The 27,680-nt window shown below is 54.6% G+C and overlaps 2 protein-coding genes across 6 annotated transcripts in view; one reads left to right on the plus strand and one right to left on the minus strand.

Annotated features, from left to right (window-relative positions):
• SLC8B1 (solute carrier family 8 member B1) lies at positions 1-23,702 on the plus strand. The gene is made up of 17 exons (XM_046026011.1): positions 1-155; positions 513-658; positions 1,810-2,062; positions 7,433-7,585; positions 7,692-7,744; positions 7,876-7,933; positions 8,083-8,188; positions 8,278-8,445; positions 9,419-9,526; positions 10,629-10,682; positions 10,937-11,067; positions 12,859-13,000; positions 16,225-16,346; positions 17,914-18,067; positions 18,815-18,895; positions 20,345-20,412; positions 22,568-23,702. Exons 3-17 carry the CDS (start codon positions 1,844-1,846, stop codon positions 22,763-22,765), a joined length of 1,815 nt encoding a protein of 604 aa, XP_045881967.1. The 5' UTR covers positions 1-155; positions 513-658; positions 1,810-1,843; the 3' UTR covers positions 22,766-23,702.
• A 187-nt stretch (positions 23,703-23,889) lies between these two features.
• TPCN1 (two pore segment channel 1) overlaps positions 23,890-27,680 on the minus strand; it is a 60,817-nt gene continuing 57,026 nt past the window's right edge. For all 5 annotated transcript variants that reach the window (XM_046024320.1, XM_046024317.1, XM_046024316.1 and 2 more), the window contains one exon: positions 23,890-26,412. In XM_046024320.1, the coding sequence (XP_045880276.1) occupies positions 26,290-26,412 (123 nt within the window). In that variant the 3' untranslated portion in view covers positions 23,890-26,289. The remainder of the gene's footprint in view (positions 26,413-27,680) is intronic.

Consider the following 27,680-nt stretch of genomic DNA (forward strand, 5'->3'; position numbering starts at 1 on the left):
AGTGCCGGGGACTCTGCCACCCGCTGGGCCCCCGGATCCGCGGCGACGGTAGCGGGAAAGGTCGGGCAGCGCCTGCCGGCGGCGGGGCACCGGGAGGACCTCGAGGCCCGGCGGGGTCGAGGTTCGGAGTTGGCGGGTCCGAGGCCCCGCCCGAGGTAAGGGGAGTCTCCTCGTCCGCCAGGGCGCCGCCTGAGGGCCGGGCACCCGGACTTCAACTTCTCAACATCCGTCAAGGGTTGGGAAACTGCACTTTGACGTTCTCGGGGTCTCGCATCTAGAAAGTGCGGCCGCAGATGGGGTTGCAGCCCCAACTTCCTGCGCCCACCCCTTCCTATCAGGACTCAGGTCTTCTGAGCTCGGGACAGGCGCACAGGAAGCGCTCAATAAATGCTCCCTTGTGAATAAGTGCAAGAAATCGGCAGCCAGTAGAGAGGAGGCACACCACAGATGCAGGCATTTATTGAGCTCTTGCCGTCTGCCCTGATGGGCCAGCATTTGTCTCCATTTTGCAGATGCGGAATCAGAAGCTCAGAGGTGAAGTGACCTCACCGAGGCCGCACAGCTCCTAATTTGGGCTGTGACTGAACTGGAAAGCTGGAGTGTCTGGGTCCAAATCGGTGCCAAGTTCCGGGAAACAGCAGGAGGGGAAAGTTAACAGGTGAGAAAAGAGAGCTGGGACAGGCCTTTTCTGCCCCTCCATTTCCTTCTCTTCCTCTGGAGCCTCTTCCCCCACCCCTGCCCTGTCAGGTCATTGAGAAATAACTGTGCAGAGAATGACAAAAAAAAAAATAACGTTTTGTGAACTTTGTTTCTGTTGATGCCAAAATAAAACATGCTCATCTACGACGTGGGGCAGAGCCAAAAGAAGGAAGTCCGTGTGCCAAGGACGTGGGTTTTTTCCCAGTTTGATTTCTTTGGAAGGACTGAAGCTGGTTTTGCCCTGGTGTTGAGGTGAAAAGCAGATGCTAGAATCCAGCTCAGCTCTGCTGCTAACAAGCTGTCTGATTTTGAGCAATTCACTTCCCCCTGGGCCTTGACTCCCCCATCAGAGGAGCTGCTGTTGACTTTGTGACTTCCTTGCCTTGTGACTTTGGGCACGTTAGGGAACTCCTCTGAGCCCAGCTCCCTCCTCTGTAAGACAGGCGGAGACAAGGACATCTCCATGGTTGTCCTGAGGACTGGATGAGAGAGGTGAGGCACAGCCGCTGAGTGAGGACACAGACCTGGCCTTGTGCCCAGGTTTCCTCATCTGTAAAATGGAAGTAATAATAGTACCTCCCTTTGGCCAGTTGCGGGAATTAAATGAGGTCATCTGTGATAAGTGCTTAGTTCATTGGAAGTCACAGAACAGCATTGCTTAGTTGTCTCAAATTGGTGGCCCAAAGGCCACGTCCACCCCCAGAAGTAGGTTCTGTTGTTCCGAGGGCTTGCCAAGTCCCCACCGCTGCCCACTTCCTGGATTGATTTCCCACAGCTAATCCCGGAGCTGAAGTCTTCTAGAGTCCCAGGATTCCTCGTTCCAGCCCAGTGTCGGGGTAGGGGTGTGGATGGGAGAGGCCTGCATCTCCATGGAGACACTATCGGGGGGGTCCTTAGGAAGAAGGGCGTAACTAATCTGCATGCTGAATGAGCGGGGGCCCTGGGATCCTCCGAAGAGCCTCCATCCAGAATGAGTTTCTACATTTGGCCTTCCTTTGGTGGGGTTAGCGGGCAGGGCAGTTCCTCAACTGAGAAAGTCTTCAGTCCCTTCCTGCTAGGGCCTAGGCTCTTCGGTGACCCTGTCCCTCCTTCTCACCTCACTCTCTGCAGGCCACTGGAGCGACGAGCTATTTGGAAGTGAAACATGGCAGAAGGGGAAGCGGAGAGTGAGGGCCAGGCTCCGCCGGGTCTGATGGCCGGCAGACAACTGTATCTGTACCCAGTGCTGAGTTTCTTCTGTGTGGGGCTGCTGATGGTGGAGACGGTGTCTGGGACCAGGCGCCCATTTATAGGGGGCCACATCAGCCCCCAGTTTTCAGCCTCAGGTGTGAACCAGACCCCCATGGAAGATGTGAGCATCCAGGTAGGAAGCTGGCATTGGTAGGGGTGTATTCATCCAATCAGATATTTACTGAGCATCTACTATGTGCCAGGCACTGAGCTGAACCCTGAGGTGTATCAGGGAACAGTACAGACAAAAATTCCTGCCCTGATGGAGCTAGCAGTCTTCTAAGAGGACAGGTAGTGGAGCAAACATGTACATTTCAGGTGGTAAGATGTTAAGTGGTTTGCAAATAACCTCTTCGGGTGGGAGCTGTGACGGGAAGGGCATATTTCCAAATATTTCAGAGTGGGCGGTCACAGGTGGCTTCTGTGTGGACGTGACCTCTGAGCCAAGCCCTGAATGGAAAAGTCAGTCACTTATACAGGCATCTGGAAAAAGAACATTCCAGGGAGAGAACAGCAAGCGCAAAGGCCCTGAGGCCATGACAAGCTTAGTATGTTCTTGGAGCATGGAGGAGGCCAGAATGGCTGGAACAGAGTGAGCGAGGGGGAAAATATTAAGAGATGAGGATGAAGAGGTAGTGGTGACTAGATTACAAAAGGCCCTATAGACTGAGGCTAAGAGATGATATTTGTTTACAGTAGCTGGGGGCCCATGGGGAGTTTTAAGCAGAGGGATGTCAAAGGCTGATTTATGTCTTCAAAGGAGCTCTCTGGCTTCTCTGGGAAGAATGGATTGAGAGGAGTGAGTGTCACACCAGGGAGACCAGTGGAGAGGCTGTTGCACGTATCTAGAAGAGGGGTGGTGGTTGTGGGGGATAGGAAAGGAGTGGAGGGATTTGAGATAAATGTTGGGGGCACAGTGAGTGGAATGTACTGAGGGATTAGAGGGAAGGGCATGGTGGCGGAAGAAAGGAGATTTCTGGGGAGAAAGGGGTGCTGTTGACTTAGATGTTTGGAGGGAGGAGAAATGGGGACACTTTGGTGAGAGGCAGGAAGTCTTCTCCCCATAGGCCATTGAGACAGGCTGCAGGAACTTGAATCATGCCATCCTGATGTCTGTAAGCAGAGGAGAGGTCACAGCGGATCCCGAGTTAAAGACTGAAGGCAGGGGACTGCATACGATGACCCTCAGGCCTCCATTCCACGTGCAGGGGCTGGAGTTCCCGCCCTTCCCCATTCCCAGGAGAACAGAAAAACAAACTCCTCCCTCTCGAACTGAAGGGCTGAGAGTGTTAAGTGCCCAAGCCAACTTTATGGGGCTGCAGAGCACCTTCATGCCTACTTTCGGAGGCTGAACGGGTAATTATGCCCATTTTACAGAAGGGAAAGTGGTTTATGGTTACTGTGGTTATTAAATTACTGGTGCCTCTCCAAAGAGGGTCATGCTCCCTGGGAGTAGGAAAACCGAGGTAATCTGTGGTTTGTGCCAGATAACCTCTGAGTTACTGAGCACTCAGGCCAGCCCTGTGTCAAGCTCAACAAATTCTCTCCTAAACCTCCCGAGATGGGTAAAAACATCTCCATACTAGAGACGAGAGTACTAAGGTGTTTAGCGATGGGAAGCTGGCCAGAGCCAGAAGAGGGTCAGCTATTTCCCCGGGTCTCCTTAGCGACTCGGGGAAGAGGATGAGAAGGGAATGGGCAGAGGTGAAAAGTCACCCATCCCAGGTGCAGAGCAGGACCACTATGACTGTGCCACTCAAGGGCAGAGAGCTGCGAACAGGTGCTGGTGGGCCTTGGGGGGAGGGCATGACCCCCTTGGGATGGGGCTGATTTGGGGGACCTGATTTGCTGGCTCACTCTGCTGTCAGGGGGATGGAGACAAGCTGGGGTGGGAGCGTCTCCCTGGATCCTCCCTGGCTGATCCTGAGGATGGGGAGCCGGGAAGGAGGGCAGACAGGAAGAGGAGGCTACCCCTACCCAGTTGGCTGTTTCCCCAAGAGCTTCAGCTGGTAACTTTCAGGCAGAGCTGAGTCTGAAACCACCTAGCAGTGGTGGGCTGTGTGCCCTTGGGCAAGTCACTTTGCCACTCTGTGCCTCCGTTCTCTAATCTCTTAAGTGGACAGAATCGTACCAACCTCCTGGGTCTGTCATGAAGACTGAGTGAGATGGTGCCCAGCACAATGTGTGGCAAAACAGTTACGAGGACCTACTCTGTGCCCAGCACTGTGCAAGATTTTAGTGGGAGAGGTGGACCCGGGACAAGTCTATGATCCTACAAATTACTGGGGATTTCAAAACACATAAGTGCTTGGAAGGAGAGCACCTGGAGTGATGAGAGTTTATAACTGGGGGATCTGCCCTAAGCTGGAGGCAGTTAGGGAAGGCTTCCTGGAGGAAGCATCTGGGGAACTAGGGATTGGAGGATGAATGTGGATTCAGGGGGACAAAGACGGAGTGGGGTAGTGGGCTGAAGCGACGGCAGGCGCCCTGAGTACAGTGGGCTGGGTGTCGCATTGGCAGAGAGCCACGGGCCAGGGTTGGGGCGATGGCCAGGGGGCTCAGAATCTAGAAATCTCACCCCCCGCGTGGTGTTGGTGGGAGTTCAGAGAGGGCTGAAGGATCACAGAGCCACCGTCTGACAAAGTAGTTTCTTTTGAAATTAGGGTGAAATATACATGACTTAAATTTCACCAACATAACCTGAAATTCTCCCTCGTGAACCATTTCTCAGTGTGCTGTTCCGTGGCATAGCTCCTTCACGCCATTGTAGCCATCACCGCCATCCACCTCCAGAGCTTTCCCCTCTGGCAAAACCAAGGCTCCGCCCCCAGTACCTAAGAACTCCCCATTACCTCCTCCCCTATCCCCTGCTTAGTGCTTTCTGTTTCTGTGGATTTGACTAGTCCAGGTCCCTCCTATAAACAGAATTAGTGGGTGTTTGTCTTTTGGTGACTCGCTTATTGCAGTAAGCACGATGTTCTCAGTTATGGCTTCCAGAAGGTTCTCCCATATTGTAGCATGTGTCAGAACTCCCTGCCCTCTGAAGGCTGAATGATGGTCATTGTGTGGATGTGCCACCTCTGGTTCATCCATTCATCCATCGGGGACACTTGCTGCTTCTAACCCTTCTGGCTGTCACCAACAGTGTGCCGCCGTGAACGTGGCTGTGCCTGTCTTCTCTCTGAGACCTGGCTTTCCGTTCTTTCCGGTTTCAACCCGGAAACGGATTTACTGGATCATAGGGTAATTCTATGTTTTCCCACTTTTATTGGGATAGAAATGACATCCCACACTGTGGTAAGTGTAAGGTGTCCAGCATGAGGAATTAACGTACATCTATTGGGAAATGATGACAATAACCCTAGTTAACATCCCGCCTCTCAGGTTTAAAAAAGAAAGGAAAAATGGTGTTTTCCCTTGTGATGTTCTATCGGTCTTCATACTTACCGGACAGCAGCACTCACCGGTCCCCGTGCTGTGCGTTACCTCCCTGTCCTGGTGACTAATGCTCTTTTTTGATTTTTCGGGAAACCGTGCTGTTTGGCAAGGCTCTGCACGGTTTCACATTCCCACCAACGGCGCACGAGGGCTCCAATTCCTCCCCATCCTGGCCGATACCTTCTAGTTTCTGGCACTGTTTGCTTTGTACGGTAGCTATCCTAATGGGTGTGAGCTGGTATTTACAAAGCTTTTAACAGAAAGTTTGAAAAGGGGGAGGGACATTGCAGGCGGAGGACAGTGCCTAAGCCCAGGCTGACATGACAAAGGACAAATATCCATTATATAGAGAGCATCTCCAAGTCAATAAGAAGAAGCAAACATTCCAGTTGAAAAAAGGGGCAGCTCGAAGAAGGAATACAAATGACCACAAGACGGGCACTGGCAGATAATCAGGGACTTGCAATTGAACAGCAAGAAGATTCCTGCCACATCAGCCCGCACAAGGCTTGGGGGGCAGGCGCGGGTGTGGAATCCCATTTGCCGGGGCTGGCGCCAGTGTGTATGAGTAAGGCTTGGGGGAGCGTATTTTGGCAAAACCCATCAAGTTTCTAAGTGCAAGAAGTGGCGTCAGGGCCCTGCCCGTGTCCTTCGCACACTACCCCTTGGGAGGGCTTCTGTTGACTTCTAGTGGCAAGCATCTTTTTCCAGAACGGCCCATAAACATGGGAGGCGGGTAGTAGAGCTGAGGAACTAGCACTTCCCCACCCCCGACCCCCACCAGCATCCTCTCTTGATGTCTCCTAGGAGTTGGTGAATAAATACCACATCTCCCTTCCCCTGGGATTACCTGGCCTCTGGCCTCGCTGGTTTCTTTCCCCTCCTTCTCCTGCTGCCCCATTGTGGCGACTGCATTCCATACACTTCCCAAATACATATTTACTCCCTCGTAAATCCTTGTCTTTGGGTTGCTTCTGGAGGAACCCAGAGTCTGATGCACTCTGACTCAGCACTTTTACTCCTAGAAGTCTCTCTTTTCAAAATATTCTCATATGTACTCAGAGAGTCCCGTGCAAGGATGTTTATTGCTGGCTCTCCTAAAAAATGAGACACACCTGTATGCCCACTGGTGGGGAAATATTACCCCACCCCCCATATCATTCAGAGCATGAAATACTGCAGTAATGTTAAAAAGACCATAGGGTAGGGGTGCCTGGGTGGCTCAGTGGGTTAAAGCCTCTGACTTCGGCTCAGGTCATGATCCCAGGGTCCTGGGATCGAGCCCCGCGTCAGGCTTCCTGCTCAGTGGGCAGCCTGCTTCCTCCTCTCTCTCTGCCTGCCTCTCTGCCTACTTGTGATCTCTCTCTGTCAAATAAATAAATAAAATCTTAAAAAAAAAAAAAAAGATCATAGGGTATCCACAGGGAGTGTGATGGTTAAGACAGGGTTCTAGAACCTCAAACCAGCCCTAGAACCTCAGTTCTGACCCTGTCTACCACAGAGTGGACCCCAGGACACTGTTTTGTCTCCTTTTCTGTCTAAGGGGCATGATAGTAGTGCCTTCCTTGCAAGACTCTGGGACAGTTTAATTGAGATACATTTTAAGCTCCTAGCCCTGTGCCTGGCATATGGAAATTACTCAGCGTGCTTTGACTTTGATCCCCTTCTTCAATCGTTACGTGTACCAGTATCTTAATGGGTGGCATATATGTGAAGTGCTAAAAGCAAATTGTAGAAATGAGAGAGTTAAGAGGGATCCATTTCTATAAAACAAAACCAACTATGTAACAGGATGTGTATACAAGGTTATTATGCCCATAACGGGACTCTGGAAACTGATCGTGGTGGGAACTTTGGAGAAAGGTGGGATTGTAGAGGGTAGGGAAGAGAAACACATTCATGAATGACTCGTATAAACAAGTCTATTTTAAACAGTTGGCACTTGGAGGGTATGGGGGGCTTAGGGGTCGGGCTGAAGGAGGTCATCTTTCGCTGCTTAGACGGTCCTGATCCAGGTGCCCTCAGGGGGTCGACCCCTGACATCCCCCTTTCTCCCTCGCTGCAGTGTCGCGACGTGTGTGGCCTGAACGTCTCTGACCGCTGTTCTTTCATCCGGACCACCCCTGACTGCCACAGCGATGGGGGTTACCTGAACTACCTCGAAGGCATCTTCTGCTACTTCCCACCTGACCTCCTCCCTCTGGCTGTCACCCTCTATGTGAGGCCCTGCCCCGGGGTAGGGGGGTGTGAGGGAGCAGGGCTGGGGGCCCAGGCTGGACTTGACAGTCCCACCACCCCCTCCCAACCCTGCACCCCTCTCCCAGGCTTTCTGGCTGCTTTACCTGTTTCTGATTCTGGGAGTCACTGCGGCGAAGTTGTAAGTGTGGCCTGGGCTCCCATCCAGCTTATAGACGGGAATGGAGTCCCTGGGAGGTTGGCACTGGGCTGACCCCATGTTTAGGGGGAGGATGGCCGTGAAGGCACACCCTGTTTGCTTTCTCTCCATAGTTTCTGCCCTAACTTGTCAGCCATCTCCACCGTGCTCAAGCTGTCCCACAATGTGGCAGTATCCTTTTGTCCCCGAGTCTGCACCCCGGAGGGTGGGAGGGCGGTGGGAGGGGAGTCTGGGAGACCGGGGGTGGTGGCTCACGGCCTGGGACAGGTCTGGCCAGGCTGGGGCCCCTGCTTTGTGTCCCCTTGACGTACTCCCCCCATGGCGTCACGTTCCTGGCGTTCGGGAATGGCGCACCCGATATCTTCAGCGCCCTGGTGGCTTTCTCGGATCCACGCACGGCCGGCCTGGCCTTTGGGGCGCTGTTTGGTAAGAGCGGGCCTGGGGCAGCAGGGGTAGGTGGAGGGGGGCAGCAGCGTCCGGGCAGGGCAGGCTGAGCTCAGCGTCTTCTCCTCCAGGCGCGGGCGTGCTGGTCACCACCGTGGTAGCCGGCGGCATCGCCATCCTGCGCCCCTTCACAGCCGCCTCCAGGCCCTTCCTCAGAGACATCATTTTCTACATGGTGGCTGTGTTCCTGACCTTCACCGCACTCTACCTCGGCAGGGTCACACTGGCATGGGCCCTGGGTGAGCAGCCGCAGGACTGGCGGGTGGGAGGCACCAGGGGACACGAGCGGGTGGCCAGCCGGGCTCAGTGTCACTTCCGGTTCTGAAGGAGGGAAACCTCTCCATTGGCTCGAGCCCAAAAAAGGGAACCTGTGGTTCGGATAAACAAAGGGGGCCGGGGGGAGCCTGGGGTGATGTTCTGGATTTTCTCAGTGTCCCATTTTAACAAGCACTCTGCCCGGGTTGCTGACTGTGGCCCCCAATGTCCCTGCAGTGCACACGCTCCCCTCGTGGTTCAAGTAACGGACAGAGGCACAGTTCACACGGGGTTTTGGAAACCCACAAGGGATGCAGGGATGCCAGGACATCCAGGGGTCAGCAGCTATAGGAGCCCCTAAGATGCGAGGGGATGGTGGCTGGAGCCCAGCGAGGACTAGAGGCCTAGACCTGGTGTCACCAAGCACAGGCAACAGCCACAGAGGGTCGCGAGGCCTAGACCTGGTGTCACCAAGCGCAGGCAACAGCCACAGAGGGTCGCAGGTCCTACCAGAAACGGGGCACCACACCAGGGAGGCCGCCTGAAAAAGCACCACGGACTCTCCCTTGCTGCCTTCTGATTTGTCCCCAGACCCCTTCTCACCAAACCCAGTACCACCAGAGCTCAGGGGCTGTGGTCTGTGGGGCCGAGCTTCTCAGGGCAGGACTTTGGCATCTCAGAGCAGGACACCAGCCCTTAGCACTTGAATCGGGTCCTGGAGGCGACTGTGCCCGGCGTTACTTCTTTGCCCGATTCTGGAGGGCAAGAAGGGAAAGTGGGCTGAGGAAAAGCCAGGCAGTAGGGCGGGGGCTCTAAGACATGGCCATTTCCCGGCTGCTACTGGGCTGGGCTAACACAGACCACCAGCAGCAGGCACCAGCAGGAGAACGGGCAGCACCCGCTGTCTGGGGCTGCGGCGGTATGCCACTTGGTGACGGCCTGCACCCTTGTCTGCAGGTTACCTGGGCTTGTACGTGTTCTACGTGATCACCGTGGTTCTCTGCACCTGGATCTACCGATGGCAGCGGAGGAGGTCCCTGGTCTACTCCATGCCAGGCACTCCAGGTAGGGGTCCGAGTTGAGCTCCCACGAGGCCAGTGGGGACTGGCACCCTTGCACCCCTCACAACTGCCTTTCATCTCTGGAGGCCAACGTCATCGTTGCTCGTCTCTTCGTACTTTTCCTACTTGTTCTGTGCCGAGGTCCCACCTGCATACTTTGGCTGTGCTGGTTTCCCTGGCTCTTCCTTCTCCATGCTCTCTCCAGGGCAACATCTGTCTCAGATCTGTCACCGCTTACATCCAGTAACGCTCCCCACTGCCCTCGGCTTCGAACCCGAATGCTTCCCTAAGCATGTGCACCCGTATGCACCTACCAATAATACCAGTATGTGCACACACAAACACACATACACATGTAGCACACACGTATGCAAATCCACGTACACACACACCTACACAACACGCAGTCATGCAAATATATATATATACAAATACATACACAACACACCCAGGTACATATACACATACACATCCCCATAAACAACACACAGGGGCCAGTGACTCCCCCTGCAGGAAGTCTTCCGTGATTTTTCCTCTCCTCCCCTCTGTCTACTGACCCTTCCAAGTTCAGCACACATCAGCCCTGTGCCGTCTTCATCGCCCATCAGACTGGAGGAAGAGGGGGAATGAGACCTGGAGAAGGGCCTAAGGTCACACAGAGGCAGGACTAGGGATAGCGAGCGATGAGGAAGACAATTATCCTTTTAAGGCCCCTCTTTGTTGGGCTCAGGCTGTAGCATTCCCGAGGACTTCCAAGAAAAGGTTCAGACTGAGAAAGAAAAATACAGTGGGTTCCAGATTCTGGAAAGTACAAAATTGAAGTCTGCAAATGTTTGAGTTATATCTTTAAATGCACTTATTAAATTTGGCTTTATAGCTAGAGCATTACATGTGAAGGTGTTTTTTGAGTTAGACTTTCTCACTCGGTAAGAGTTCTAGCATGCCTAGGGATTGCTGAGAACTCCAAGGTCCAGAGGGCCTACACACTTGTACCCTGAAAATGGCCCTGTCCCGGAGCTGTCCTACCTGGGAACGGTGCAGGGCGGGGGGTGGGGGGGCTCTGGGCTCCCTAGCTGGCTCATGTGAAACTCCCCTCTCTCCTACAGAAATGCTCTCAGATTCTGAGGAGGAGCCCGTGTCTTCCAACAGCTATGACTACAGTGAGTCTGGACTCTGTGCCCAGCTGGGGTGGGGTACCTGGGCAGGGCTAGGGGTAGAGAGGTGGAGAGAGGGGGCCATGGAGGGCCCAGGAATGAGGTTTCAAAGCAGCCCCATCTCTCACTGCATGACAGCCAAGCCAGGCCCTGGGCTTTTCCTTCTTCCTGAGGGTTGGGAGGACCAGGGGGCGGGGAGAGGGTCTCCCGGAGGCTGAGCTGGCCAGGGACACCTGCCCCTCTCGCCCTCGTACACCCAGGTGAAGAGTACCGACCGCTGCTCTTCTATCAGGAGACCACGGCTCAGATCCTGGCCCATGCCCTCAACCCCCTGGATTACAGGAAGTGGAGGAGCAAGTCAGTGTCTTGGAGGGCCCTCAAGGTGTTCAAGGTAGGAGGGGGGGACTCTGGAGCCAGACTTATGGCTCCATGACAACACAGGACAGTGGCCACTCAGCCTTCTCTATCTCAGTGAGAGGGCACGGGCCGGGGTCTGCTGAGACCCTTTCAGAATAGATTACATGGCACGGGATGGGGAAACCGAGGCATAGTTTGGCTGGTGGCCTGACCTGTCCCACATGGAGGAAGGATTGCTTCTGGGACAGAGGAAGAGGGGAGGGAGCCTCTCCAGTCTGCCCAGCATCATATCCTGGGCCTACTGGGTACTTGAGGTGGGGGGGTGTGTTCTTGTCTTGGCACAAGAGGCCAAGGCAGACTTTGCGTGCACATTTTAAGCCTCTACTCCGGTCACATTCACCAACCGCCCATGAGCCGAAGCTCGTCCTGTGGCCACGTTCAATGTCAGTGGAGCAGGAAAATATATTCTGCAGCCTCTAATCACTTGACAAAGGACATGGGCGTTTAATTCTGTTCTAGGAAGGGATTGAAGAATTGTGAATGGTATCAGGCCTATCACGGTTTGTGACAATTTCATAAAAGCTATTACGTGATGGGCTGAGTATGGTGCCAAACAGGCACGGCCTCATTTCATCACACTTGGCTTCCCCTAGCTTCACAGATACTGTGTCTGTTACAGGTTGCAGGTCTGTGGGACCCTGGGCTTAGTTGTCATGTTAACACAGCTTTTCCAAAAGCATTGACTGATTCTGTGTCCCCATGTCACCGGCTGGAATTTCTTGCAACATTTCAGTCTTTTCCGCGCTACTCCAGGGGTCGTGGTGATCTGGGCACGGTGGTGACAGCTTGCTGGAAGCCTGGCTGCTTGACAGCATTTTCTAGCAATAAAATATTTTTTTAATTAAGGAAGTGTAGATTTTTTTGGAGACACCATGCTACACACTCTTAATAGACAGTGTAGCGTAAACATCACTTTTCTATGGGCTGAGAAACCGAAAAATTCATTTGACTTGCTGTCTTGGGACCCACATTTACTGAGGTGGTTTGGAACTGAACCCACGATGTCTCTGCGGTTGGTGTGTAGTGAGCACTCCGTACATGGGATTATTAATTTAGTTATTGGCTGAAAGCACAGGGTGTGGAGTCCGTCGGAGCTGGCCCTGGATCCCAGTTCACATACCCTTCTGTGCGTCTTTGGAGAAGTTCCTTAACCTCTCTGAGCCTCAGTCCCTTTTTTCTGGAAGGTGAGAAAAAGCATAGTTCTTACACCTGGGGCCGAGGTCAGGATTAGTGGACGAGGTACCACGGTCACCTGAGTCGCAGCCCCCCCCAAAAGATCTCCAGGTCCCGATCCCCAGAAAAGTGACTCTGTTACCTTCCTGGCTAAAGAGATATGCAGGTGTGATGAAAGGTCTGGAGAGGCGAAGCGTCTCCTGGGTTATCCAGGTGGGCCTGATGTCATCACAAGGGTCCTTACGGGGAAAGAGGGGGGGCTGAAGGGTGGGGGCCGGAGTCAGAGGAGATGTGATTCCAGAAGCACAGCTGGGACTGACTAGGGCCACAAGCCAAGGCCTCGCCAAGACCTCGATTTTAGGACCCCGTGCCCCAGGGCCAGGAGGGGATAGATTTATGTTTCTGGAAGGCACTGGCTTTGGGCTGGGGTTCCAGCAGCAGCAGGAGACCACCGGTGGAACTGGGCCTGGGCCTGCCCAAGGCCGGGGCCTTAGCCTCACGGGCCACATTCCTGGGTGACCCTGCCCAGGGGGCGGCTGGCCCAGACACGGGCCTCCCTAGTGACACCCTCCTGCCTTGACACTCTTGGCAGCTGCCCGTGGAGTTCCTACTGCTGCTCACCGTCCCTGTCGTGGACCCCGACAAAGAGGATGGGAACTGGAAACGACCCCTCAACTGCCTGCACCTGGTCACCAGCCCGCTGGTCTTGGTCCTGACCCTGCAGTCGGGGGCCTGTGAGTATCCCCTCCCCCAGGCTAGCCCCCCGCCCCCCGCCCCGACCACCACACATACACACATTCCAGAGTTTTCTTCTCAACGGCACCACAGGGTCCTGGGCCTGCGGCAGAATCCCGGGCACTTAACAAATGCTTGTGCCATAAAGGGGCACCAGCGTCCCACACTCAGCCTATCCGGTGCTGCCAGCCGCGGATGGGGGCAGATAGTGGCCCTCGGACGGGGCCCAGCCCTCTGTCATTTGCCTGCGTTAAAATATTAGGAGATTGCACATCAGAAACCGGGTCTGGGGTTCCCAATGGCAGAACTGGCTGGTGTTGAGAAGGGCGCCCCCACTGTGTGGGTCCCCACCCCACCACTGTCCACAGCAGGCAGTCCCCTCCCTTGCCTCTCGGGGTACCCGGCTGGGGAATTGCCGTTTTCTCTGTCTGCTCCAGGCTGTCCTTGCCCTTTCTGACCTGCTCTGGCTCAAGAAATGCCCAGTTTTGTCAGGCGCCTTCCAGCTCCCGCTGCTCGGACTTCTTCCTGTTGTCTGCCTTTAGTGTTTCACGCTGCCCGCTCCTCTCTGTCCCCCGGGCATCACCTGGAGGTGGAGGAGGTTGGGCGCTGGGGGCCCGTGCATGGCTGGCCGTGGCGTTTTTGGCTCTAACAGGGTCAGCAAGTTCTCTGTGGGTCCCCTCCTAGATTTATGGCAGGGGGACACTGTGAGAGAGCCCACCAGGGCCCAATGTGACCCCAGAGCTGAGAAGGGTGCCCCTTAGGGGTGCCAGCTGTCTGGCTCATCAGTCTTCTGTTCCTTGTCAAGCGAATGAACCCAGCCTCCCAGGCCAGGCCACTGCCAGGGACTCTCTGTCACCTCTGGGGCTTCTTAAAAGAGTGGACCGCAAGCATCTCGTTCACGACCCAGCTGCTTGACTTTTCTCCCATCACTGACTATTCCCGTTGACGTTTTCTTGGATCCGCTGTTTTTAAAGTTACTGAACTGCACCAATAGGAAAGTGGCTTCGTTGCCAGTAAATTCAAGGTAGCTGCAAAGATAAATACAATAAAAATAAAGCGTCTGAGCCTGAATCTCTGTTCCATAGGGCGTGAAGCAGGGGTTAGAGACACTGCAGACCTATTCATGCCTATGGAGATTTCCTACAAAGGAGAAATCGCTCGCCTAGGATGAGCACGGCAGTGTCCTGCCCACATACCGGCACCGTCTGGTGATAGCAGGTCCCCACTGGGGCATTACTGCTTCAGGTGAAAGCATTTATGACCCCCTTCTGGGCTGAGCCCTGGACTTGGCTCCCTGCCTGAGGGGGTATCGGGTCTGCCAGCAGAGCCTCCCAGCCTCGTCCCTCTCTGAGCAACACCCAGAGCCATCTTTCTAAAGTGCTGCTTTTCCAAGGTCGTGGTCACTCCTCCACTCAAAAACCTCCATGGCTCCCTAGTACTTCTTGGTCCAAGTCCACACCGCCCCGGCCATTCCTAAGACAGCAGCGTTCCCTGCTCTCTGTCCTTGCTGGCGTCCACCTGCTTGGTTCCTTCCTACCCAGCTCTCTCCTCTTCCCCTGTGGGCCTTGTACCCTCTCTCTGTTCACGTGTCATCTCACATCCTCAGCACTTGAAGAAGCCTTTCCCGACCACCCTGCACCCCAGCCTCCTCCTGAAACTCCCCCAGAACAGGCGTGGCAAATTCAGAGAAAGGGCCCCTCGGTCAGGTGTCGGGTTCCAAAGCCGGCGCTACCCGGTCAGAACCGCATTCAGTCAAAATGACCTCCTGAGATCCACACACAATGGATCGTGGACACAATTTTGTGTATCAGCTCCCTTGTGTAGTTTTTTTTTTTTTTTAAGATTTTATTTATTTATTTGACAGAGATCACAAGTAGCCAGAGAGGCAGGCAGAGAGAGAGGAGGAAGCAGATTCCCTGATGAGCAAAGAGCCGGATGTGGGGCTCGATCCCAGGACCCTGGGATCATGACCTGAGCCGAAGGCAGAGGTTTTAAGCCACTGAGCCCCCCAGGCGCCCCTCCCTTGTGTAATTCTGATGCCCCTGACACCGGAGAGCCAGGGAGCTAGACCGAAGAAGGAGGAGAGGAAAGTCTGGACGCAGGTGTCTGGGCAGCCAAACCATCCACTGCCTGTGAGACCAGTACTAACTGCCCGGTGCCGGAAACAGTTGTGTGTGGAGAATTCTAGAGTGTGCCATCTGCCTGTCAGGTTTTCCTTTTCATGTTTTGATGCGAAGCCCCTGGAACTTTCATAACTTTTTTTTTTTTTAATATTTTATTTGTTTATTTGACAGAGATCACAAGTACGCAGAGAGGCAGGCAGAGAGGGGGGGGGGAAACAGTCTCTCCGCTGAGCAGAGCGCCCGATGCGGGGCTTGATCCCAGGACCCTGAGATCATGACCTGAGGCTTTAACCCACTGAGCCACCCAGGCGCCCCATAACTTTTTTTTTTTTTAAGATTTATTCATTTATTATTTTAGAGAGAGAGAGAGACTCGGGGTGGGGGGGGGCAAAGGGTAGAGGGAAGGGGAGCCAGAGAATCTCAAGCAGATTCCCCGCTGAGTGCAGAGCCCCATGCAGGACTCAATCACATGACCCTGAGGTCATGACCCGAGCTGAAATCAAGAGTCCGATGCTTAACCAACTGACTGAGCCACAGGCGGCCCCGGAACTTTCGTAACTTTGAATGGGTTGGTTTGTGGAGTGGACTCATCAAGAGAGCAGGTGCTGGGCCCCAGGACCAGTGGGTAAGGGTTGGGTTTGACTGCATGGTTCATTTAGTGGAGCGATGCCCATCCATTGGCAATGCCAAGGAGGGTGCTGCCTTGAAGCTCAGTTGGAGGAAGCATCGGCATGATGTTTGATTAGTGATGTCTGCCATGGGTGTGGGAGAGGACAGTGGTGGTGAGTGGCCTTAGCCATTCCCATTCTGGTCTCCTAGCAGAAGGCTGGGAGAGTCTGTCTTTAACATTGTCTGCCTTCTTTCTGGTGTGGCTAGCTTCAGGGCAAGCCCTGTCTTTAATTTCTCTGTCCCACTCAAGTGCCCAGGGTAGCACTGGGGACATTTTATGTCCAAACAATCGCATGTAAATGAGTTTTATCCCTGGGCCTCTCCCCCAGGCGCTCCCACTCATTCTGGGGAAGGGGTGTGCTCTCCAGGAGCAGAGGCCAAGCTGAAGCAGTGGAAAGTAACAGCCCCCCCCCCTTCTTGCCCTTCTGCAGATGGCGTCTATGAGATCGGTGGCCTCCTTCCTGTCTGGGCCGTCGTGGTGATTACGGGCACAGCCGTGGCTGCGGTGACCTTTTTTGCCACATCCAACAGCGAGCCCCCCAGGCTTCACTGGGTAAGAATCCCCAGCATCCCAAGTTGGGGCAAGAGGACAGTGGGGTCTTCCAGGAGGGCGTCCTGTTTGTGCCCCTGGGGCAGATAGGCCCGGAATCACTTTCCGTAATGACAGGTCTTTAAGGCCACTTTGGAGGATAGTTTTGTTCCTTTTCAAGATCTTTTTTATTTTGGTAACAGCTTCATTTTATGGAGATGTAATTCACATACCATACATATAATTTGCCTATTTAAAGTGTGGAATTCAGCAGTTTTTGTTATATACACAGAATTTTGCCACGATCACCACTATCAACCTGAGAGCATTTCAAGACCCACACCCGTTAGCAGTCAGTGCCCTCCCTTCCCCCCTCACCACCCCCCCTGCCCCCTGCCCCAGCCATGTCCTGTGTCTATGGAGTTGCCTGTTCTGGACTTCCCATGGAAATGGGATCATAAGACATGTGGTCCTTTGTGAGTTTGCCTCGTGTTTTCAGGGTCGTCCTGTGCACTAGCCAGGGATTAGGGGGTCACTCCTTTTCATGGCCGAACACGATCCATGGTACGGATACAACATGTTTCGTTTATCTGTTCACCAGCGGTGGACACGAGTTGTTTCTACTTTGGGGCTGTTAACAAGGAACGCTGCTGTGACGTTTGTGTAAACACATGGGTCTAGAAATAGGCTTTCATTCCTCTTGGGTGCAGTCCTGGGTGAAGCTGCAGGGACAGACGTTATGTTTCACTTTTTGAACAATTACCAGACTCTCTCCTGCTCACTCTTGGGGACGCACCCGCGTGTCTCACAGCCACATTCCAAGGATGGAATTGTCCAGTGTTCGTGGGGTTTTTTTTTTCCCCCTTCTCTCCACCTTGCAGCACGCTGAGGAATTTTTTTAGACAGTTTGTTTAGAAGGTACTCTTCAAAGTTCACTTACAAGTTTAATGTTTTTTGCTATGTATTGATAAAAAAATTATAGCTTTTATTTTGAGAAACTCTTGAGTGTGTCAACCCAAAGCAGGTCAAATTTTGACCAATTGATGATGTAGGGAAATAGTGTTCAGCCAGTGTTTTTACTGGGTTTTGAAGTACTTCACCCACTCCCAACGGATGTCCCCCAAAGACACAGCGCTGAGTGAGAGAGGCCCGCCGCGAAGGACCACGTGTGGCGTGAGACCACGTAATGAAGTGTCTAGAACACGCAGGTCCATACAGACAGGAAGCAGAGTAGTGGAGGCCCAGGGCTGGAGGAAGGCTGGGTGGGATGGGGAATCACTGCTGACGGGCGCGGAGTTTCTTTTTGTGGTCATGGGACAGCATTTGGTCTCTAGCCTGGAAACTGAGGGAAGCTTCTGGAACTCTTCCCTGACAGAAGAGTAATGCCGAGCTAACATTTTACCCAGCACTTACTATGTGCCGAGCACTGCCGGCTCGGAATCTGTTAACTCATTTCTGCTCAGGAGAATCTCGGGGTGGGTCCTGTGATCATCCCATCTTAGTGAGGAGGAACTGAGGCCATGTGCCCATTGGGGACCGTATCCCTATTGGGGACTGGCCTTGGGCCCATCAGCACCCATTCCCTCCCCAGCTCTTTGCTTTCCTGGGCTTCCTGACCAGCGCCCTGTGGATCAACGCAGCGGCCACGGAGGTGGTGAACATCCTGCGGACCCTGGGAGTGGTCTTCCGGCTGAGCAACACTGTCCTGGGGCTCACGCTGCTGGCCTGGGGGAACAGCATTGGAGGTGACTCGGGGGCAGCTGGGGTTCTGGGATGAGTGCAGCTGCGTCATTGCTCTCTGCTCCCCTAGCCAGAGTGCATGTGAGCGGGGCCATCTGGGGCACCTGCACGCAGCACGAGCTCAGGCCCACTGTTGTTTGGAATGACCATCACTGGGCATTGGGTTGAGGTGGCCGGGCTTATACCCAGGCCAGGAGACTAGAGAGGCCCCAGCCTCTTCCCCACTCTCTGCTTATGTGGACAGGTGCCTCCCCAGGGCTCAGGCAGGACATGGAGCCTATTGCAGCCAACCATGCTGAATGTGTACATGGGTGTGTGACATACACAGGCATTCACACATACATTAGTAGACCCTTTTCTAACTATAGCTGCCAGGTATGGTTGGCTAAGTTGTGAACTGCACAAGAGCATTCAGACAAGAAGTCAGGGGGGCTGAAATCTAGCTCTCTTTCCACTGAGCTTTTGGGGCACCTTTCCCGAATTTACATAAATGTGCTGTGCGTGCTAGCAGTAATGGTAGGTCACATCCCAGAGTTGCCCCTGGTGGGAAAGAATGGGGTAGAAAGAATCAAGGAGGAAATTGTGTCATGGGATGCTGTGGCTGCAGCACCCAGCTAGCTACTGCAAGGCCCAGATGGGCACTCATCAGTGTTTATTGACTGAATGACTGTGGGTAACAGTAAGGAGTGAATGACCCAAGAGGGCCAGGGGAAGCTACTCCCCATTCAAAGCGGTCTCCCATTTCCCTGCAGATGCCTTCTCAGATTTCACGCTGGCCCGCCAGGGTTACCCGCGGATGGCATTCTCAGCCTGTTTTGGCGGCATCATCTTGAGTATCCTTTGTGGGGCTGCCCTCTCCGCGGCACGGGCTCCAAGGGCCATGGCTGTGCTCCATGCCCCACTCCTGGGATTGGGGAGTGTTCCTTCCTGGAACACCTGGGGCAGGAGACACAGGTGCTGGGACCTCGGCTTCCTCATCTGTAAAATGGGGGTGTTGAGAGGACCAACCACAGCTGGGTTGTTGTGTGGACTGAATGAGGTGGCAGAAATGTGTGGCAAGCACTTGGTGGATGGAGGTGTTTTTCATAGACGCCCCCATGCTGAGCTTCCGAGGCCCCTGCCTGCGGAAGACCATCTTCCTCTTGCTTATAGAAGTCATGGTCTATAGATGTTAGGGCTTGGCAAGCTTTTTCTGAAAGGGCCAGAGAGTAAATATTTTAGACTTTGTGGGCCATACCAACCTCTCTGGCGACTACTTGACTCCGCTGTTAGTGTGAAAACAGCCATAGGCAATACAGAAATGAGTGGGCATAGCCACTCATTAAATGTTCTAATAAAACTTTATTTATAAAACTTTATAAAAGTGGACAGCAGGCCAGAGGGGCTGCAGGCTGCAACTTGCTGCCCCCTGTTCTATCTAGAAAAGACAAAGACAAAGCAAACCGCCTGGGACTGGGAGAAGAAAGGGATTTGAAAGTATCTGGTCGGGGTCCCAGGTCTGGCGCCACCATGTCCCCACTGTGTGACCTCGGAGCTTCGCACACATCCTGCTTTCTGCCCCTCGGTGATCTCTGTGCGTTCAGAACGGGTTGGGATGATGACCGACAGTGGGGCACAGCACCCAGGACCATGCCTGGCCCAGGCTGTGTGCCCAACAAATGGGAGATGGTGTTGGTTGTGAAATAAAGTCAGAGTATTTGAAAGCCCTTAGAGTGCAGCTGTGCCCAGGCACCTTGCACGCAAGGGCATGCAGGCTGAGCCCAGAGCCAGGAGGGTGGCCGCACAGCACAGCCAGAATGGGCAGGGCCCGGGAGGCGTTCCTGGTGTATGTAACTCCCCGGCTGGACAGGGCTTTCTGGGGCCCCTTGCCCCCACTGAGACCTGCTCCCGGCTTTCGGGCTCTGGCCTCCCCTGATCCTTCAGGCTGGGGTGGGAAGGAAAGAGCTCTGCCTGGACCAGGATCCCCTGAACAATACCTAGGGATGGCCTTGACCTGTGCTTCATCACCCAGGGGATGGTGGCTGGTCACCTCGCCTAGCTGCAGGGAAGCCGAGAGCTTACCACGTGCCAAGCACTTCCTTCTGTCACCTCATTCCCTGTTTCCAGATCAAGTGCAGAATGCACAGTGGACACTCGCCCTGCTAAAAGGGCTCACACTGGGCAGGATCTCCTCAGAGAGGGAGTTTTGGGGCTGGGGGTGCAGAGACCGTAAGCAAAGCTGACGGGTGTGCGGTTGGGGTGGGGGACCGTTGTTCCAGCGAACTTCCTGAGCCAGGCCACAGATCTGCTGGTGGGAGTGGGGCTGGGCTGCCTGCTCCAGATCTCCAGGAACCCCACGGCGGAGGTGAAGGTGAGTGGCCAGACTCTCCTGTGAGGGGCCCCTTCTCATGGGGTCCCACCCTGAGACCATTCACATCTCAGCGGCCTATGCTTGCTGGGGAGGGGCGTTGTCTGAGTTTGTGACAAGACTGATCTGTAGAATGTTTCAAAAATATCTTGAATAGAGGGTTGAAAATATGTATTCCTTATAAGTTCAGGAGTAACTAGGATGGAGCTTCAGGGAACGGGCAGGAAGGTCCTGGATTTAGGTAATGGTCCCATCACTTAAGTCTTTTTCTATGTGACTGTGGGTGAATTTAAGACATCTCTGGGCCTCAGTCTCCTTGCCTGTGAAGTGGGGTTGAGGACCCCCCCGCAAGCCTCCTGGGCAGCACGCACAAGGTAAGGGCCAGGCCGAACACCTTGTCTTAGCTCACAGGACACACCAGCATGAGGGACTGCGGGAGTCCCAGCAGGCGGGAGCTCCAGCAGGCGGGAGCTTGGTGGATTTAGAGAAGGTTCTGAGACCCATTCAGCAGAGGTTCTCAATTCCCACGATGCCCAAGAACTTCCTGGGGGTGCGTGGGACCTCCAGTCCCAGGCATTCTGGGGGAGGGGGCCCGGAAACCTCCATTATAAAATAAGCTCACTGGGGACCGATGAGGGTAGGTCGCCTGAGAACGCCTGTTCCAACAGAGGTAGAAACCTCCAACACTTGCTGCGGCCAGGAAGGTAAGCTATACGTGCAGGTGACTCGGGGGCCTCGTGCGGCTGGATACTCCAGATTTTCTGGAGAAGTCAGGATTCTTAGAGGACTTTGCTGGTCTCAGATATCACACTGGGTCACACACTGGGCATCTCTGTTCAGAAGGACCCGAATTCAAAGCCCGAACAAGAGAACGATGATGATGGGGATGGGGAGGGGGCGTGGCCTCGGGAGACAGCTGGCAGGCTCCCCCCCCAAACCCACACGTGCACTTGCGGTCCTGTGAGGCCGAAAGATGGCAATGGTAACAGGAGCGGTCACCCACTCTCTCTCCGCTCTTGATGGTGACGATGGTGAGGACTTGTGGCTGGCTTATAATTAGCTGACATGGGGCCAGCCTCTGGCAGTGGCCAGGCCCCCACACAAATAGCTACGAACTTAACTTACTGCTCGGAAAGTTTGCTTTGCTTTAAGTAGACAGTCTTGGGGGGGGGAGGGGCCGAGGAGAGAGAGAATCTTAAGCAGGGGCTCGATCTCACAACCCTGAGATCTCGACATGAGCTGAAATCCAGAGCCAAGAGTCGGCGCCTCACAGACTGAGTCACCCGGGTGCCCCGGAAAGTTTGCTTTCCTAAAAGGTGAACACCATCCGCGAATTTTGTCTATGCTCCTCACGGGTTTAGTTGGCTCCTTTCACTATCAGTTCCCAGGCAGTTGCGGATAATGAGGCTTGAGGGTTGACTCCACTGGTTCTATTTCTTCCTTCCTCTTGCTCTTTGTCGGGTGTGTGTGCGGGCGTGCACGTGTGTGTCTGTGTTCCACTGCCTTGGTACTGAGTGTCCCAAATGCTCCCGCTGTTAAGTAAGGCGCGAGGCACCCGGGAAGACCATCGGAGAGGGTGGCCGTGGGTTGTGTTGGGTGGAAAACACAGGCAGCTCTTAAACGCTGCCCAGTGCGCGATTCCATTTCTGGTTTCCGAATTGCTGTGCCGGTGTCTGATGTGTGTGTGCGTGCGCCCCCGCTCAGTGTGTGCAGCCATGCCACTGTGTGGGGAGGAGGAGACAGTGTCATTCAGAGCTTGGACGTCCATCTGGGCTCTGTCCCTCGCTCACTGGTTTGCTCGTGTGTGTCCTGGGGGTCCCCGCACAGGCGGGTGGGAAGACGAGAGCGTAGATGGTGCAGGGAACACACCCAGCACAGTCCCCAGTGTGGAAGGAAGGGAAGAGGGTGAGGACTAACCTCACTGTTTACTCTTCTGTGTGGCTTGAGGAATTTTCAACATCTGTGTGTATGTCACTGTCTGTGTTAGCGTCCCAGGGCCGCACGACAGATGACCCCAAGTTAGGGCACTTGAAGCAGGAAACTTCAAGGTGGGGAGTGGCCAGAGGGGTCGGAAGTCCTGCACTGGCCCCCAGTGAGGGACGGGCGGCTGGTGGCTGCAGTGACCCAGCCTCTCCCCCCTCCCCCGTTCCCCCCACAGCTGGAGCCAGATGGACTGTTGGTGTGGGTCCTGGCGGGCGCCCTGGGCCTCAGCCTCGTCTGCTCCCTGGTCTCGGTCCCCCTGCAGTGCTTCCAGTTGAACAGAGTCTACGGTTTCTGCCTGCTCCTCTTCTATGGGAGCTTCCTCGTGGTGGCCCTGCTGACAGAATTTGGGGTGATTCGCTTGAAAAGTGTCTGAGTGCCGCCTTGCACCTGGGGCCGCCTGGTGGCTGGGAGGTGTTACTGCAGGCAGCGAGATGGACGTCTGGCTGCCGGGGGCCCTGCTGCCTCTGCTGGTTTCCTGCTTGTCGCCCTGCGCAGGGACAACAGCTAAGCCTTGTTTCTGGGACATCGGAGACGGGGCTGTGCTGTGGACAAAGCTGCGGACAGAAGGTAGACTTCCTTGGCTTATCTGTGGAGCCTCTTGGAGGCTGAGTGCCTTCCGGGCCGGTGCCAGAAGGGCAGCGGAGTGTTCTAGGGCCTGTAGCCGTGCCCTGCTGCCTTCCTGCCATCTTCTCCTCAGGGCTCACTCAAACCGCTGCCAAGCCCGGGCTTATTAGGGTGACAGGACAACTCAGAGGGTGGGCAGGACACAGTGAGCATCAGGCCATCCCGGGCTGAGTCCGAGAACTGCACCATCCGACAGAACTAGAACGTGAGACACCAAATTTTGAAATTTCTAGTTGCCATGTTAATAAAAGCCAAAAGAAACAGAACCTATATTATATGCATTAGTGAATGGCTCCAAAATGTCAGCCTATGGCCCCGGCCCGATTACGGCCACTGGCTTGGATGGCACAGCCCTGGCCTCTACCTCTAGAACCGCCTGCCGGCTGCTGGCAGACTCCTCTGTGCCCTGAACCTTGGGTTTCCCCAGCTGTGCAACAGGCATCAGTTGGACCATGCCCTGTCCTACCTCAGGGGGAGCCCTGGGCCGGGGTGCCAATGCCCGGAAGCTTCTAGGGAGCACGGAGCGGGTGCTCCCCAGTGCCTTCCTGCTGTCAGCTACAGACCTGACTTTTCAAGAAGCAGCTCTCCGGTTTGCCCAACTGCCTTCTGCCAGCAGCAGCAAGGCGATTCAAATGTCTTTTTTTCCAGTGAAAAAATTATTAAATATTTCAAGTGTCCAGAAAGCAGCACACCCCTCTCTTATCGGTTCTTCCTTACCTGGGCCAGGGGAGGAGTGGTTGGTTCCAAGGCCAAAGGCTTGGGCCTGAGGTGGGGTCGGGAACAACCGTGGATTGACCTCGCACCTTTCTCCACGGTACCGGAACCCATAGAACGTCACTCGGGGGAAGTCACGAGGCAGCAGCCACGTTTACAAAGCAGAGGCTTTTTTATTAATATGCCAGAAATCTGGAGACACAGTGGGTTTTCTAGGTAACAAATCACCAATGTACAAAACCTTACAGCGTTGCTCCCGCTATCCATACAAAATGATTGTCACGTGGTGTGGAGTAAGGCTGGGTTCGGGGAGGGAGGCGAGGAGGAGGGACCAGGTGGTGTCCCCCCAAAGCGGGGCAGGGGCATACTGCCATCATGGCCAAGGGCAGGTTGGTTTGACCTTGGTTTCATTCGGCTAGGACAAGGATGGTGAGAGGGCATCTGAACTGGGTGATGTCCCAGGTCCCTCGGATCTCACAGGCCTCGGTGAGCCCAAGGGGGCCAGCTGTCCTTAGCCTCAATGACAAGCGCCCTCTACTGGCCAGAGTCTGGCCTGCAGCGCAATTGTGGCAGCATTCATCCCATCTAGCTAAAATCAGGGCCTTTCTCAGAGGACTGGGGCTGGTACCACCCGCACACAAGGGGCCTCAACTACCCTGGCACCCCTCCCTGGTTCACCAGGGGAAGGGACTAGAATGAAGCTCAAACACTCAGGGCAGAGGACCTGTCCTCCTTTGAAAGCTGTCCCTTGACTCCTGATTCCAAAATACCCATTTCAACACACAAAGGCTAAAAGGCACCCAATTGTGCAAATTATAAATAAAGTTCCTTCTCTGGAGAGGGCGAGGGGTTCTGGCCTGGGGCTCGGTGCAGAGCTGCGTGTGCTGGCTGGTGGCCCTCCAGAGCCAGAGAAGACAATGCCAGTCTCCTGATGCCCCATGGGGATCTCCCTGGTTCATTGTTTCCCCCAAAGGGCTGTGCTTTAAAAACAGAAACAAATGCCTGCCACTCCTGCCTTGGTGAGGGGCACAGCTCCGCAGTGCTGGCTCTGGGTATCAGCCCCTCCGGGGCCGCCAGGTTGGCACCCCTGGGATCAGGCCGTGCCCTGCTAGGAAGAAGGCGTGGCAGGGAGAGACTTCTGCCCACCCACCTTCCTAAGTCCTGGGAGGCAGTGGAGGCATCTGGAAAGCTGGGGTTAGACCGGGATGCCCAGTGGGGGCTGCTTCCCCTGCCCCCTGCCGACCCCTTTCATCCCAGCGCCTCTGCCTCCTGCCCTGTGCTAGGTCTGCAGCCCAGCGGAGCTGAACCAGAACTCCCTCTGCTCTGACCCCGCTTCTGCTGCCGCCAACAGCGCTCACCGGGCTGCCCACCCCACCGTCCGCTCTGGATTCAAGCACCGGTCCTACCCAACCAAGCTGACCTCAGGAGAACCCCCCCAAGATATGGGGGGGGTCTCGGTTAATCAAGGGCTCACCTGAAGCTAGGTGTGCCAGTGAAAAACCTTGGGGCAAGTCCACAGAGGGGACTGCTTAAGGTGGGGGTGGGGGGAGCTGTCCCAGTGGACCAGCAGGGGCTCAGGCGCAGGCCCGCATGGACCCCCCTGGGTGAGTGTCAGCTCTGTGCACCCCTTTCTAGCAGCAGAACCTAATGTACGGTGTGAAGGATCTGCCGTTGTCTTCAGCAGAATCCCGTGTTAACCGAGATGTCTCTCTGCTGAACAAGGTAATCCCAAGGAAAAGGGATCGAGTGGAGAAAGCCCATCTCAGGAATGCGTCCGGAAGCCATCAGCCCGGCCTTTTGCTTGCTCTCCTCCTGAGATTCTAAAGGAGGCTATTTTAGAAGGATCTGCAGCCGCAAGACTTAAACCAAAGAAAGTACGGGAGGGAAGACTCACAGAGCTGGGCTGTGAAATTCGCACAATCTTGTGCCATCACGCACACTCTCGCGCTGCCCAGCACTGGCTGCGATCTGACCGCGTGGCTATGATCACACCCCTTGATTACGCTATCCGTTAGGTCCTAGGCACTGGTCCCCCAAAGGAATGTTCTATTACATTATCATATATAGAGAAATACTAACCCACATCCTAAGTGGTTGTGTCCCTAACGCCGGTCACAGACACTCCGCGACGCAGGCTGCAGGGAAAGTTAGTGGGGAAGCCGTCAGCTGGGACGCGAGTGTGAGCGCAGCGTGGGGAAGACGGTTTGGATCTGGCCTAGGGAGGGCTGACCCACTTTGAAGGCGAGCCCTTCAGAGATCGGCAGGATCTATCCGAGTGGTCTTCTTCTGAAGAGGCCTTCTGGAACCTTCCACATTAGGAAGAGCTCACAGGCGGCCTGACCCGCTAAACCAAAGTGACCTCTGGGGTTAAGAAAAACAGGGCAGGGTGGTTACACACCAAGCCCCATCTTGTCTTTTTTTCTTCCTATATATAAATATGTGCATATATATGAATGCGTGTGCGTGTACACACACACACACACGCATTTTTTCCATACGTCGTAGTAAAATAATACTATTGCGTTACTGCATAGACGAGATGGCTGTCGCGTGCTGGAGTTAGGTGACGGTCTGGGAGCGCTGGCGGCTGCCTGGGAGGTGCTGGGGGGCGGGGCCCCGGCCGCTGCCACCGAGCGGTCCCTCCTGCTGCTCCTGCTTGCGGGCGTGCTCCTCGTACCACTCCTAGGGCAGAGTGCGGATGGGGCACTGAGCGGCCTGCACCCGTCCCCGCCTGCCCCACGCTTGCCCCAGCCTGGAGGGCACCCCCCACCTGCCCGCGGTACACAGAGGCCAGTGGGAGCCAGCCTCACTCAGGACACCCCCGGACCTGCTGGGAATTCTGCATATGGCCTGGATAGAAAAATTACTGTGAAATCTTTCCCTTATTGATTAGAGGTTTGCAAGCCTCCTTATAAATGTTCTCCTTGGCACATAGCGTCTCTTTAAGCAAAGCCCAGGTAGTCATCATCACCCTCTGTTTGGTTGTGAACATAATCTTTTGTCCTTCACAAAGGGATTCCCGGGTGTTATCCCTTTTGAGCTCGGCAGGAACCATGTCCTCATGATACACCCGAGAAAACCGAGGCTTAGTAGCTGTATGAAGCTGGAAGACGTTGAGGGCCTCTCCGAACTCCCACATTGCTTTTGGTACCCCCGGTAAGGCCGTGAAATCATTTTGCAAAAAAAAAATGTAACCCGCCTAAGACCCATATTGTTATGTCATCTGACATTTTCGGAGACGGGTGTTCAGGTGATTAAGGAATCAGAAAAGCTGCCTTACGTGTGGAGCTTCAACAAGACAGATGGCCTTCTTTCTGTGCCCCCTCACTGTAGAGAGTGGGACACTGAGGCCAGGAGGGGACCCATGGGCAGAGGACAAAGGACAGCAGCTGAGCACATGTTCTCAGGACTGTGTGAGTCAGCTCGGGGAAGCAGCAGTGGTCATCACTGTCCCCGTGGAAACAGAGGATTTCTAGCTGTGAGGATGCCAGAAACTGCAGAGTCACGATGGGTGGTGTGGGAGACCCTCCCCCGAGCCCTGGGACCTGGAGGCTGAAGAGAAGAGCCAAAGCAGAGCTCACATGCTGGCGACCTGCGCTCTGTGGGGTTCTGCCGGGGACGTGGGGCATTAGCCCCCCAGCTTGCTTTGCAAGCTCGCTTACTTAGCTGCTGATGTGGAAAGATGGGGAAATTTTACTTAAAAATTTAATTTTACTTCAAAACTTCATTTTACTTAAAAAAATTTTTAAAAATTTGACTTCTCCCTTCTCTTAAATTAGAACAACAACAAAAACCTCAAACGGAGAATCTGATGGCCCTGAGCAGAGGCCGCCCCCTCCGATGAGCCCTGCCCTTGCCAGCTCTCCAGGTCCCTGCAGCCCCTCTTGGCCACGATGTCTCCTGCTGTGCATGCCACGCTTGTGGCTCCGGCTCAGAGTAAGAATCAGGGT

The sequence above is a fragment of the Meles meles genome, chromosome 12 (genome assembly GCF_922984935.1).
Source record: "Meles meles chromosome 12, mMelMel3.1 paternal haplotype, whole genome shotgun sequence".
Taxonomy (NCBI): Eukaryota; Metazoa; Chordata; class Mammalia; order Carnivora; family Mustelidae; genus Meles; species Meles meles.